This window comes from Marmota monax, unplaced genomic scaffold (assembly GCF_021218885.2).
Source record: "Marmota monax isolate L192 unplaced genomic scaffold, Marmota_monax_Labrador192_F-V1.1 WCK01_AAM20220418_F8-fsc00006, whole genome shotgun sequence".
Classification (NCBI taxonomy): domain Eukaryota; kingdom Metazoa; phylum Chordata; class Mammalia; order Rodentia; family Sciuridae; genus Marmota; species Marmota monax.
Window position 1 is genome coordinate 7,091,253 of NW_026693712.1, and position 14,520 is coordinate 7,105,772.

Sequence of the window (14,520 nt, forward strand, 5' to 3'; positions counted from 1 at the left end):
AAGAAAAACAATAGCAATATTGTAGCAATTACTAATTTTTATAATAACTTATAACTGACATGATTCCTACCTGTTGGAAGATCTTTGCAAAAATATTAAATGTTAATTTAGGTAAATGTGAACATTTTATTGAGGCAGGTAGAATTTTAAAGAATTTGGTCAAAAGTTATTGCATGATATAAAATAGTACAATAAAATAAGGTCTATATGACTTGATTCTGTATATTAAACTCTAAGATTAACAATATGCCAGTCTTTTGTTTTACTATGTTTAATATCTATAGGACAGGTCAAGATCGAGTTCATTTTTTTTAATTACATGGTTATCTGCCTGACAAGACAGTCAGAAAATGTTCTCATTTTAGACATCTATAAGCTATAGAAAAAATACGTGAAACATCCTTTCATGTGCACACATAAGTCAAAAAGAGCCATGGCAGCAAATGTAGTCAGCAAATGTAGATGAAAAATAATAAAATTTCCAGAAAATAAATATGATATTTACACTTTAAATTTCAAATTCCAAGTTAAAGATGTAGCTGAAGAAAGCACCTGTAGAAAGGATAGTAGATTTTTGGGATTCTCCACAGATTGGTGAAACAATCTGAATGCAGACAGTGACTGAGAGTTTATAGATGTCAGAAAGAGCACAAAGGACATATTCCTAAAGGAGTTCTAGGATAAAAGAGTAGAGAGAATGTCAGAGATAACAGTTTTTGTGTTTTCAGTTTTTCAGATTGAAAAATAAACCAAATATCAAAGAAGAGAAATAAAAACAGTATCAGCATTCAGATACTTCTAGGTGGAACTGAAGAACTACAAAGATAAAAATAAACATTAAAACTGGAGACCAAATGTAGGAAAGAAGAGAAAAAAATGTGATGGCAGACTTCTAATCCATTTTTAGGAGTGCTAGAAAAAAAGAAGTAATATCTTTGGTGTACTGATAATAAAGTCACCTCCTGCTATGCTAGGAATAAATGAAAAATAATAAAAATGAAGGACACAAAACTGAGAAGTTTACTATTCACAGTCTTCATGAAAGCATGCACTTAAAAATAATGTGCCATTGGGCTGGGGATGTGGCTCAAGCGGTAGTGCGCTTGCCTGGCATGCGTGGGGCGCTTGGTTCGATCCTCAGCATCACATAAAAATAAAATACAGATGTTGTGTCCACCGAAAACTAAAAAATAAATATTAAAAAAAATTCTCCCTCTTTAAAAAAAATAATGTAAATATACAAGTTATAACTGAGAAAACGCTTTCTAAATACATAAGAAAATTGCCAAATAAGCACTGATGGTTTAGAAACTTCTAATTTGAGATCTTAAAAAATCAAGATAGGGTCTGGAAATGTAGCTCAGTTGGTAGAGTGCTTGCCTTGCATGCACAAGGGCCTGGGTTCAATCCCCAGCACCACCAAAAAAAAAAAAAAAAATCAAGGCAGGACTCCAGTATCAGATTTAAAAATATGAAAGATTGAGGAAGAGATTTGATTAAAAACACAATATGGCTGGGTGCAGTGACTCACACCCATAATCCCAGTGGCTACAGAGGCTGGGATGGTAGAGTCATGTGTTCAAAACCAGCCTCAGCAACTTGGCGAGGCCCTAGGGAACTCAGTGAGATCCTGTCTCTAAATAAAATACAAAATGGGGCTGGGGATGTGGGTCAGTTGTTAAGCACCCTAGTATCAATCCTCGCACCCCCCACAAAAAAAATTAACAATAAAAAAATTAAAAGCACAATATGTCCTTGTGGTTTTTTTAGAAGGTGACTATAGGAGATAATTTTTAGCTTTCAACACTTAAAGTTTTTTTTTTTTTATTAGTTGTTCAAAACATTACAAAGCTCTTGACATATCATATTTCATGCATTAGATACAAGTTGGTTATGAACTCCCAATTTTACCCCAAATACAGATTGCAGAATGACATCGGTTACACATCCACATTTTTACATAATGCCCTATTAGTAACTGTTGTATTCTGCTACCTTTCCTATCCTCAACTATCCCCCCTCCCCTCCCCTCCCATCTTCTCTCTCTACCCCATCTACTGTAATTCATTTCTCTCCTCGTTTATTTTCCCATTCCCCTCACAACCTCTTATATGTAATTTTGTATAACAATGAGGGTCTCCCTCCATTACCATGCAATTTCCCTTTTCTCTCCCTTTGCCTCCCACCTCATGTCTCTGTTTAATGTTAATCTTTTCTTCCTGCTCTTCCTCCATGCTCTGTTCTTAGTTGCTCTCATTATATCAAAGAAGACTTTTGGTATTTGTTTTTTAGGGATTGGCTAGCTTCACTAAGCATAATCTGCTCTAGTGCCATCCATTTCCCTGCAAATTCCATGATTTTGTCATTTTTTAGTGCTGCGTAATGCTCCATGGTGTATAAATGCCACATTTTTTTTTATCCATTCATCTATTGAAGGGCATCTGGGTTGGTTCCACAGTCTAGCAATTGTGAATTGTGCTGCTATGAACATCGATGTGGCAGTATCTCTGTAGTACGCTCTTTTAAGGTCTTCAAGGAATAGTCCGAGAAGGGCAATAGCTGGGTCAAATGGTGGTTCCATTCCCAGCTTTCCCAGAAATCTCCATACTGCTTTCCAAATTGGCTGCACCAGTTTGCAGTCCCACCAGCAATGTACAAGAGTACCCTTTTTGCCACATCCTCGCCAGCACTTGTTGTTGTTTGACTTCATAATGCGGTAGGCAGAATAATGTTCTCCCCCAAATGTCCATGCTCTAATCTCCAAAATCTTAAAAAAAAATATTATATAACAGAAAAAATTTGTAGGTAAGTTTATGTTAAGGACCAGAATTATTAGTGTTGACCCAATACAATCCCAGGGTATTGGGGAGAGAGGCAGAGAGAGATGTGATGATGGGAGCAGGGATTGGAGGGAAGTTGGCTTGAAAAGGGACCACAGGTCAAGAAGTCTGGCAGCAGGGTTTCAGAACCAACATAGGTCTCTGTCAACACATGAATGGATAAATAGAGTGTGTATATGGACACAATGAAGATTTATTTAGCCATAAACAAGAATGAAGTTATGTCATTTAAAGGAAAATGGATGGTACTGGAGAGCAAAATAAGCAACTCAAATTAAGGATTGCTTTCTCTTATATGTGGAAGCCAGAGGGAAAAAAAGTAAAGAAAAAAGACCTTGTGAAAATAGGAGTTAAAAACCATTAGACTAGAGAAGGAGATGAAGGGAGGGAGGAGGAAAAGGAAGGGGATTATAGGGAATGGAATGGGACAAATTATGCATTGTGCATGTATGAATATGTCACATGAATCACATTATCAAGTATAATTATAATGCACCAATTAAAAATTAAATGAAATTTGGCCACCTCCAGAAGTTGAAAAATGCAAGGTAAGTGACTCTCTCCTGGAGCTTCTTGGGGGTACACTACACTGCCAACACATTGATTTTAGCCCAGCAAAAATCATTTCAGATGTTACCGCTGGACTGTAAGATAATAAATATGCATTACTTCTACCAAATAATAATTTTTGCAGCAGAAACAGGAAACTAATGGATTCTTTTTTAAAATGTAAATGTAGCCATACATGAAACACAATTTAATATTGCTTTAAAGCACTTTTAGATAAAAGAGAGGGAAATAAAACTAAATAGAAAAGGAACAAAGAAATATAGCTTGGCAAATAGAGATCACAATTAAGATTATAGACAAATCCAAATATAATAATAATAATAAGAAGAAGAAGAAGAAGAAAAAAGAAGAAGAAAAAGAAGAAGAAAAGATTAAATTTACTTTTAAGAATATTATATTAATAGATTAAATTTTTAACCATATGCTGTTTGCTGTAGACTCAAAATGAAATTTAAAAGTGAAAAAGAAGATTGGCTAAGCAAATAACCATGTATTACTAATATCTTAATATCTATCAATATCAGACATAATAATCTTTAGCAAAGAAAATATAAGGGATAAATATGAATTTTACACAGTAATTCAAACAGTAATTTAAAACAATACAAAACAGTTTAAGTACTCAATAACTTAGCTTTGAAATAAACAAAGCAAAATTAGTAAGTTACAAGAAGGAAAAGTCAAAAGAATTTATAACCACTCTGGATTTTCAGCAGTACTTCCTCAGCAACAGATGTATTGATCAATTCTAATTTGTTTATTATATTAATGAATTGCCTATCAGAACAGTAAATAGCTGAATCTAGTGAGCATGGATGGAACTGCTGCAAATATACAACATACGTTCAATCAAGCAAGGAAATTTGCAAAATTATATGTAGTTACCAAATCATAAATGTTTCTGATCAGCCAAACAGTTGTAACTGAAAACTTGCCATTTTAGTTATTAATATAGATATCCTTGGAGAGTTAGCGGAAGTATCATGCTAATATTTTGAAGTCATTTTTCTCATTTAGGAATGGCATTCAGATCCAATGAAAGAGGAATTTTCTTTTTAAAGATAGTTTTTATTTTCTCCTTCACACACATACATAGGAACGTTGTAATATTGTTTATAATAGTCAATGTTTAACAGAACCTAAATGCTCAACAATAGGAAATTGCTTATGTTATGGTAAAAGGATAGCAGCAATGGAAACAAATACACAGAAAAATGTAAATAGCTAACTTGACTGTTTACTCTATGCCTGGCATTATTTTAATGGCTTATATGATATAATTCACTCAACTTACACAATTAACATGTTTACATGTTTTATATGTTAAATCTTTTGACCTACATAATCAAACTATGTGATAAATTTTTATTACTTCTAAGTTTTAGATGAGGTGACTGAGGCACAAGAAGGTGAAGTGATTGCCTAAGAGTAAGAGGCACATAAAATGTTTTGATTTTTGTACAGCATGCTGTAAACTGCTTAATGATTAAGTTCTACTAAATTATGGTCTGTGAAATCCTAAGTAACTGGTAATAAGAGTGAAGTATTCCTAAGGAATGCTCTTCAAGATATAGTAAAATTGTAGAATGTTATTCATAGATAGATTCCACTTGTGTAAATACTAATTCCCTCAGGTCCTTATTGGAAGATTATTGGCCATTAAAATTATTTCTAATCTTATGATATAAAAATGTTATGCTGTTCTAAATTTTATACCTTACATTTAAAATTCCAATCTGAAAAATCTTTTTGTTATGTGAAGTAGAGATTTTTTAATAGTTATACAAGTGGAAAGCCATATCCAAACACTAGATACTATTTGTTTTAAAATAGAACATGCAATCTTGCAAAAACTTAAAACAAGAGACAATAATGTCTCAACATCAGATATAAATGTACCATGAAATCTTAATCTTCCATTTTTTTAGAATTAATGATTAGTTAAATCTTATTCTGAATTTTATTTATTAAATACTTAGGGGATAAAAGATGTGTTTAATTAATCATAACTATTAAAATGAGTCACGTGATATCTACTGACTGTGCAAATAAATTTATCTTTACTTTGATTTTCTACTCTTCTTTCTAGGAAAGATTTCTGTGTACATAAAGATGAACCCTGTGACACTGTCGGTAAGTGTGTGTTAACATTTTCACATTTGGGGGGAATTCTGGAGACTTTGAATATATGGATGCTTTAAATATAGTAAAATATTTAGTGTGGAAGTTTTAAAGAAATATTTTAGAATGTTAGAGAAATATATATTCCACCAACATATTTAATCATTGGTTGATACTTCTGTTATTAATGAAATATGTTCAAGTCATGTATTAGCTATATATGGAGACAGTTTTTAAATGATATGTTAAGACTATCATCAATTCTTTTTTGTTGACTTTCCAAAGATAAACACATACATTTGATAAAATTCTATTGTTACTGGTAACTCAGGACAAAATATATTGATTTATTTTTCTGTTTTATGTGGTTGAAGTTACTTGCAGAGTGTATCAGAAGAAAGACCATCTAATTTGCCTGACTTGTAAGGATTCTTAGTGCATATAGCAGCAAATTTTCCATCTCTTAAATTGGATATCTAAAATCCGTAAAACATAACCATTCAACCAGTAGAATCTATGACTCACAGTTTTTCTAATTTTGAGAGAATGGACATATATATGTTTATATTTTAAAATAAATGCATCTATATAAAAATCAATTTACCTGTCCCAAAATACCCAAATATTGTTTTTTTTTTCTATTTTAAGTCATATAGCTTTATGTAAAAAGGTATAATTGGTAAAATGTATTTGTGTCATAATCTGGGGCATATCAAGTGGGCTTCATTTCTGAAGCATGATATTTTAAATTAACCATCTTTGTGGTGTCATTTGTTCATTGCAAAATGAATAATAAATAAAATGAATGAAATTAAATAAATAGTTATGTGTATTTTAAAAATAATTCAAACTATTTCCTTTAACTTTAGTTCTCATTAACCTCCTTCTATGTTTAAAATCTTAGATAAAATGTTCAAAATAATTAAAATAATATAAAGTAGATGGTTATGAGGTGATTTGGAAATATGATGATGATGATGATGGGAATATTTGGTGCCTAAGGGACCAAGAACATAAAGAGCTACACAGTTAGGGAGAAGCTGAACTGATTTACGGATGAAACTCCCAGTGTGACCTCACTAACCTGCTTTCTGCAGTTTTCTTCTATTCTTTCCTGAATCTCCAGAAATCAAAACTTGATGTAGTTTTAATCACCCTAACCATGGAAACATTTGATCATCAATAAAGCTTTTCTCAAAATAGGTACCTTTTCTTGCACTGACGTGATGTGCTATCTTCCCCTTCCTACAGACTCTCTCTTTAAAACGGGCAGATCGAGGTCTTGCTTTGCTTGACCAAATGAGAGAAATAACCATGTCAGGCAATATCTTTATGATTAGCCCAGGCCTATCCAGGGTTCATTTCAGGAGCCCACCTAAGCCAGCCACCATATAGGACTGTCCTGGATGGAACATGTGACCTCTGTTCTGATGGGCTCGTTGAGCTGATAAAAGGAACATTTTAGTGGTTAGAATTGCTTCCTAAATGTCCCCACTGTAAGTATGTATAATAATTGGAGAAATGCCACCATGATTACTGTAACCACAATAGAAACCAGTGTTGGGATGAATCTGACTACCTACACTGCAGAAGGGGGAGGTGGACAGATCCTTCTCCTGGCTAACCTAGCTGAAACATTACATTATCCACCCCTGAAGTCCAGTCTAATGTTTAGATTTCTTGGTATGTGAGCCAATATATATTCTTATTATTTAATCCAGTTGAGGTCTTTTATTTGTGACTTATAGATAAAGGCCAAAATATTCCCCGATGCTTACCTATTTATTCACAAGAAAAGAAGTATATGCAGCAATTATATTAACATTAATAAAAAGTGCTAATAAAAAATTCTCTTTGACTTAATTTAAAAATTAAAAAAATTGGATCATTACACATTGTATATTGTCGGGGGCCACCATGAACACAGGAGCTGTGCACATAGGAGCTGAGCACGTACCCTTAGCCTTGAGTGATGGAGGTGTGGAACTGGCTTCTGCTGGCAGCGTGAAACCAGGTAGACCTCATCTTCACTTAGCAAGGAATTACAGCCTGGGCCTGGATTACAACCCCCTGAAACCAAATCCCTTTACTCATTTGGGTGGAACTTTCTCAAGTGTCTTCCCCACAATAAATAAGGATTCAGGCTGCGCTCTCTCTTTTGCCTGCCTCTTTTGCCTCCCTTGTGGGAGCTGGGGCAGAAGAGCAGTCATTGAACCCCAAGAAAAAGGTACTTTCTGTTTCTGTGTTATTCCTGGAGTGACCCTGACTGCTTTAGTCGTGTGTCATAACAGTCTATGCATCAAATTATTACATTGTACCTTGTAAATGTGTACAATTATTGTATGTCAATGAGAAATTTTAAAAAATGATTACAATTTTATGGAGATCTGTTAGCAAAGTTGTATTACCAAGAGATGTTTTATGGTAATTCCTAATGGATTTATCTTTTTTTTTTCAGTTTTTGATAAGCATACTGTTTCTAAAAGTTTGACTACTTTAAATAACTCATATTAGTGGCACTGTGCAAAATAATATTAAATAAATACATATAGCTTATTAACCATCTTAGATGCTGTAATTTCTAATAAAACATAGCAAAATACATTTTGGATGAAAATCCATAAAATTTTTATACACATTTTAAAGTCTCCCTATATAATACAGAGTGTTGTGTTTTTATCAGATGCTTTCTGAACTCAGCATGCCCCTTCTTTCATCTTTTATTTGTAACATAGGAATTCATCCTATTTCCCTTTGGATACTATAACAAAAAATACTTTATGATTTGAATAATATGGGGTTGAATGATAACTTTGACATTTTTCCCTACTCTTGCTGTATATAGAGCAAGAAGGGAAGGATAGCAGTTAAAGGCTTTGAATTTATATTATTAACTTGAGTTATGAATGGAGAATAATACCTGTATTTTAAGAGCAATAGTAAACTTTGTATTGCAAAATTAGAATTCCAATAATACATTCCCAGACATTTTATTTAATTACCTCAAACTCTGAGCTTTCTAGTTCTATTATCATTACTATTTTACAAAAAAAGAAAGCTGTGAGATAAAACAAATAGATCATAGATTTTAAGTCAGACATCTAGATTTATTTATTTTCTCATTTTTGTTTTTAAAAAATTTATTCTTTTTAGTAGAATATATTTTGACATATTATACTTCTGTTTATTACTCATGTGAAAGTGGCACTTATCTAACACTCTAATAGCTTGGGCTCCACACCTCTTAAATGGAGGTTTTATTATCTACTTCATAATAACACTTGCAAAGTGGTTCATTGTTAATTGGCATTCAATGTGCAGCAGTTTCTAGCACATCTCCTGGTTCCTGAGGAAAGGTAAGAAATTTGCAAGCATCACTGTTAGAAAATGGTAATGCTGGGCCTCTACCCAAGCTCTTCTGACTATAATGAGAATGATCTTTCTTTTATGTCATGGTGCATTCATGTGGTAGAAACAAATATAAATATAATTATGACTACAAGAAAAATATTTGAATAAAGTTATAGAATAAAATTGGAAATAGGAAATATATACACTCAGAAATACATTTTATATCTTATTATAATTTCAAAACTATTTTTCTTTTGTTAAGTCAAAAGGAATATACATTTTAAATGAATTGGGCTTCACTGACATCATGGGGTGTTATATATAGATGCTTCCATCGATAAATTGTAGTTATTTATGTGAGCTTTTATTTGAAAAGTTACTTAGAAGGTATAAAACAAAAATCATTTTTACAATGCCATTTATCACACAGTTTTTCCTGTAGTTTTGGTGAGGAAGATAGTTTGGTAGGTCAGTAGGTAGATGTATATAGATCCTGGAAGAAAAAATTCCATTAGGCATTTTAATCAACAACTGATTTTTAAAGTACATATACCTTTTAACATCTCTGAAATTGGGATTCATTTCACAATCAATTGCTTATTTTAATTTTGTCATAATTCAGTTAAATTTTTAATATTATACTGGATGAAATATGGTGAGTATTTTGAGTGAAGCTCCCTTACTTATCTATGGTAGGCAGAATAATAGTCACTCAGAAGTTCCATCCTCAGGAATTAGGATTGTGGATGGAACTAGGACTGTGATTCAATGAACCTTAAAATAGAATATCCTGGAGTAACCCACAAGGGTTGTGAAGAAAAAGTGAAAAGGGGATATGTGAGTTCTGAGTCAGAGGGAGATGTGATCACTCATGAAATGCACAAAGAAATGTGATAAGGAGACAACTCATAGCTGGTTTTGAAGGAAGGGGAGGGGCCACACATGAAAACATATGAACATGGAAAAGCAAAGAAGTTCTGTCTCCTCTAGCCTCCAGAGAAAAATACAGATAGCCCTGCTTGCACCTTGAATTTGGCCACAAGGTCTGGGTCCAGTGCCACAGAACTGCAAGAGAACAAATTTGTAATTATTTTTACTGCAGTCATAGAATATCATATACTTTCTAATACATAATCCTTTCTATCATTTGTAGAGAAAGGATCAAGAAGCATGGTGCTCTCCAATGTTTAGACCATCAGGACAATAATTTTGGCACTATAATTACTTTTGAGAAGCAGTAAAAAGATAGAGATTAGATTTTAAAAAAAAACATAAGTTAGTGCTATGATATATAAATATATGTAAAGAATAGTAAACTCAGGCTGTGCTAACAAACATGATTAATCATAATTAATCAATTTTGTTGAGAAACTAAACCTTACTTTAAAAGGCCCTATCATCTCTTAAGAATTAAAGAAATTGGATAAATGTATCAAAATACTCCCAAGAAAACACTGAGCTGTGATTATTTTACAGATGATTTCTACCAAAATTCTAAAATTTTATCATTCCATAATATACAAACCATTTTACAGACTAGAAACAGAGGTATTAAAAACATAAAAATTTCTAGACAAATCCTGAGAGGATCATGAAAGAAAAAAAAATAAAAGTGATAAACCAATCTTACTTGGGAAAGAAATGGAAAAATAATCAAAACCAAATATTAGCAAATATTATCTCATTATATGTGTGTGTGCACATATTAAATAACCAAGTAGGGTTATTTAATTCCAGATTTATTCCAGAAATGCAAGGGTAGTTCAACATTAAAAGGCTTAAAATGTAACTACAAATTCCAAATAAAGATAAAAACCATATGATCATCTTGTTTAGACAAAGAAAATGTCTCATAAAATTTATAGCACACTTATGATAAAAACTGCTGCAAAATAGGAAAAAGTAGGAACTTCATTAACCAGTGAAAGTTACTTACACAAAAATCCATAAATATATATTTTTTCCAATAGTATAGCATTAGAAATATTGCTTTGGGGCTGGGGATATGGCTCAGTGGTAGAGCCCTTGCCTAGTACATGTGAGGCACTGGGTTCAATCCTTAGCACCATATTAAAAAATATAAACAAAAAAAATTAAATTATTGGGTCCATCTTACACCTAAAAAATATTATTTTTTTTAAAAAAAGAGCTTTAAAGGAAATTTATTTGTCTGATTCTAAATGTTATATGGAATAATATAACCTAAAAATTGCTAAAGCTAGAGTGAAGATAAAATATGGAAGGAGAATCAGTTGTTTCAGATATGAGTAAATAAGAAAATGAAGTTGCATGTATTTAGAAATTACTTTGTAATTACTTTGTAATTATTTTGCAATTCATTGGGTTAGGCAATATTCAATAGATGATGTTAAGATGATTATTCATATGGACAAAGGTTGAAATCAATGCCATATTTCTTAAATTTCTAAAAGTAAAAGAAAATATAGAAAAATGATTTTCTGTTTTTGAGGTAGAGACAGATTGTTTAAAGAAAAATGTAAAGAAATTGTTTGAATGTAACTATATGAATATTTAAAATTGCTGCATAGCAAAAGCCATTATAAAAGTGAAGAAAGAAAAAACAATCTTCTGTCTAGGAATATTTGCTATATTTCATGGATTTTAAGGTTCCTTCAATTGTCATTGATTTTTAAGAGATGAATATTTTATATACTATCAAATTTTTTTAAATGTAATAAATTTTAATTCTAAGATATTGATATTAAGACATATGTCAAATAATTGAATCTTGCAATTAAATATATATAGTATTTGTAGACATATAACCCAATAAAATATTATTTTCAATATAGACATGTTGTAGGACATTAATAGTTATCAATCAGGAGTAAATTAATTATCAGTAGTTGATAATTAATTAATTAATCAATAAATCAATCAATCAAGAAGCCACACTGTGTACTATGTTTGAATAAATATGTTTGTATGTTTATATATGTGTGTATTGAGAATTAAACAATATCTCAGAAAGCCTTTTTACATAGATTATATTTATCAATTATTTCCATGTTATAAATTAAAATGAATTTATCATTATCCAAAGTACATGTATAAAGACTCGAATTGGGTGTCAACATACTTTATTTACAAACAGAGATATGAAAAATTGTGGTATATATGTGTAATAAGAATTGTAATGCATTCCACTGTCATGTATTTAAAAAATATAAAATCAATAAAACTAAAAAAAATGTTATCCTAACTCTTAAAAAAATAGAGAAATTCTAAAAAATATTTTATTAATTTAATTTAAAATAAACATCAAATGTTAGCATAAATGATAGCTTTCACATTTTTTTAATGAAAAATAGGTGTAGTGGGCTGGGGATATAGCTCAGTTGGTAGAGTGTTTGCCTTGCATGCACAAAGCCCTGGGTTTAATCCCCAGGACCACACAAACACATAGACAAAAAATTGATATACTATTGGGACTCAGGTTGTGACTCTGCGGTAGAGCGCTTGCCTAGCATGTGCGGGGCCCTGGGATTCTCAGTACCACATAAAAATAAATAAACAAAATAAAGGTCTTTAAAAATTGGGTATACCATTCATGATAAAATTAATAATATAATTTTTTTTTCTAGATTTTTGCAAATTTTCTTATATCTGCTGTGTAGGAGAGAGCTGGAATCCCGTGTTGCATATGTGCATATAAGGTGTTGTTTTATGTTATGTTATTTTGGTTGACCAGTAGAAGGAAAATTTGATGTGACTTACATAAGTAGTTACTAAAAGAGATGTATTTTCAGATTATCATGGAAATTCTTTGAAAGTTCACTAAAACCCAAGTGGTAGTGCCTTCAAGCTTTGTGGAATGTGAATTCCAAAAGCATATAAGTAAACTTTCATACTCTATTAAATTAATATCTATTGTTATGTTTTAAATGGATTTTTTTTTAACATCAATCATTGGTCAGTTGAGAAGTACTAGCTTAGGGACTTAGGAGAATCTTAACATTGACATTAAGTGTACTAGAAATGGAGATAGCTACAGATGTCATGTTTATTGATATCAACTTTGATATCTGAAAGTCTTTAAGTGTTAGAAGCTGTCAAGCTCATCAAGGAAGATAAACATTTTTAAATATTTTCATTTTTATTTGAAAGTTCAGATTTTATGTTTGGCCACAATAATACCATCATGTGGTTTCTATAGAGTGACAGGATTACTTTGTTCATTTTGGGGTATCTGTCAGCCAAATATCAAAGTCTGAATATCAATTTGTGTTTATCAGACATATCCTTTCATGTAAAAATGGTGCTTAGCGAAGACCAGTTTGTTTAGAACCTCACAGGACTTTTCAGTGAGGCAATATCATAATTTAGTGAGCAGCAGAAATGGTTTATCTATACTTCCTTCTTGTCACAAAATATTAGAAATGAATGAACTCAGGTGTTCAGGTTTTATCAAATTAACAATTTTGCTGTGTTACCTATGATATTTTTAAAGTGGAACTGGTATTTTTTTCCTACTAGGAGTGAGTGGCAGTGAAAAATAAGTGACATTAAAATTCGGTACCATTGCCTTTATTGGGGTCAAGCAATTTTACCTACCATTGCTTTTGCTTCATCAATACAGATGTTTACATTGTTTTGACATTGCATATATCTCTTGAAGTGGTCTTAGAGGTCACACTGCAAAGGGTTTTGGAAGTCCGGGGTTCTGAACAATCCTCTTTGAGAAATTCTTCCATAAACTGGCTATGACTGATAATCAATGGAGGTAGTTAGTGATCACAAGTGCGTGTGTGTGCGCGCGCGCGCACGTGCATGTGCATGTGTATGCACATGTATTTTTAAGGACTTTAAAGTTTGGAAAATTGTAAATACTTAGAGTGGCAAAGGTGAATGCTGATCAACATGGTTTCCAGCAGATCATATGAATATTTTTCTAATACTTGTTGGTGAGAAAGGCATCGGCTTCAGCTCCACGAGGTCCATTCTACTGTCAAGATTTAGATGCTTCAATATTTCTAACAAATGTTCTTTCCCTGTCTTTGAGCAGGTTGGAATTATAGAATTTATTCTCCTGTGTGCTTCTGAATATTCTGATTTTATGCACTGGACAATCCTCAAACAGGTATACAGGCCACCCAGGAAGCAAATACTAAGAAGAAACACATCCAGGAACTAAAACATATTTAAATGACCCTTTTATGTTGACACTTCACATTTGAGAATCTCCAGACACTTCCTTTCCAAACACCAATACATTCTCCAAACCACATTTCAGCAGAAGTAATCATTTTTATTGGGTGAGAAGAAGAGACAAAGCCAATTTTTTAAGTAGCTTAATTCTCATTAAACAGTAGTGTGGCATTTTCTCTTGCATTGTGGCACCTAGAGCATAGAGAACTTCAGAGACTAAAAATACCAAAAGCTATTACTAGCATCATCTCTCTACTATGTCTTTGTGGATACAGTCATATTGTTGGTACTGAAAAATCATTTTAGTTTAATATGTAATCTTTTAAATTTGTAATTCTTTGAACCAGGCAAAGATAAGGCTGCTTTCTCTATAAATTTTACTTTCTGTCTTAATTAGTAGCATAATTAAGTATACAAGTATATTTAAGTATATTTTTTGTGTGTATTTACTCTATTCAAAATTCAATTC

At 31.9% G+C, this 14,520-nt stretch overlaps 1 protein-coding gene and 1 non-coding gene across 2 annotated transcripts in view; both read left to right on the forward strand.

Annotated features, from left to right (window-relative positions):
• The window catches only part of Adamts19 (ADAM metallopeptidase with thrombospondin type 1 motif 19), a 265,915-nt gene that overhangs the window by 77,914 nt on the left and 173,481 nt on the right, over nt 1-14,520 (forward strand). Inside the window, exon 7 of the mRNA XM_046460436.2 lies at nt 5,500-5,543. Coding sequence (XP_046316392.1) covers nt 5,500-5,543 — 44 coding nt within the window. The remainder of the gene's footprint in view (nt 1-5,499; nt 5,544-14,520) is intronic.
• Trnaa-ugc (transfer RNA alanine (anticodon UGC)) lies at nt 1,350-1,422 on the forward strand. Its single transcript has one exon. It is a non-coding gene; the product is annotated as a tRNA-Ala (tRNA).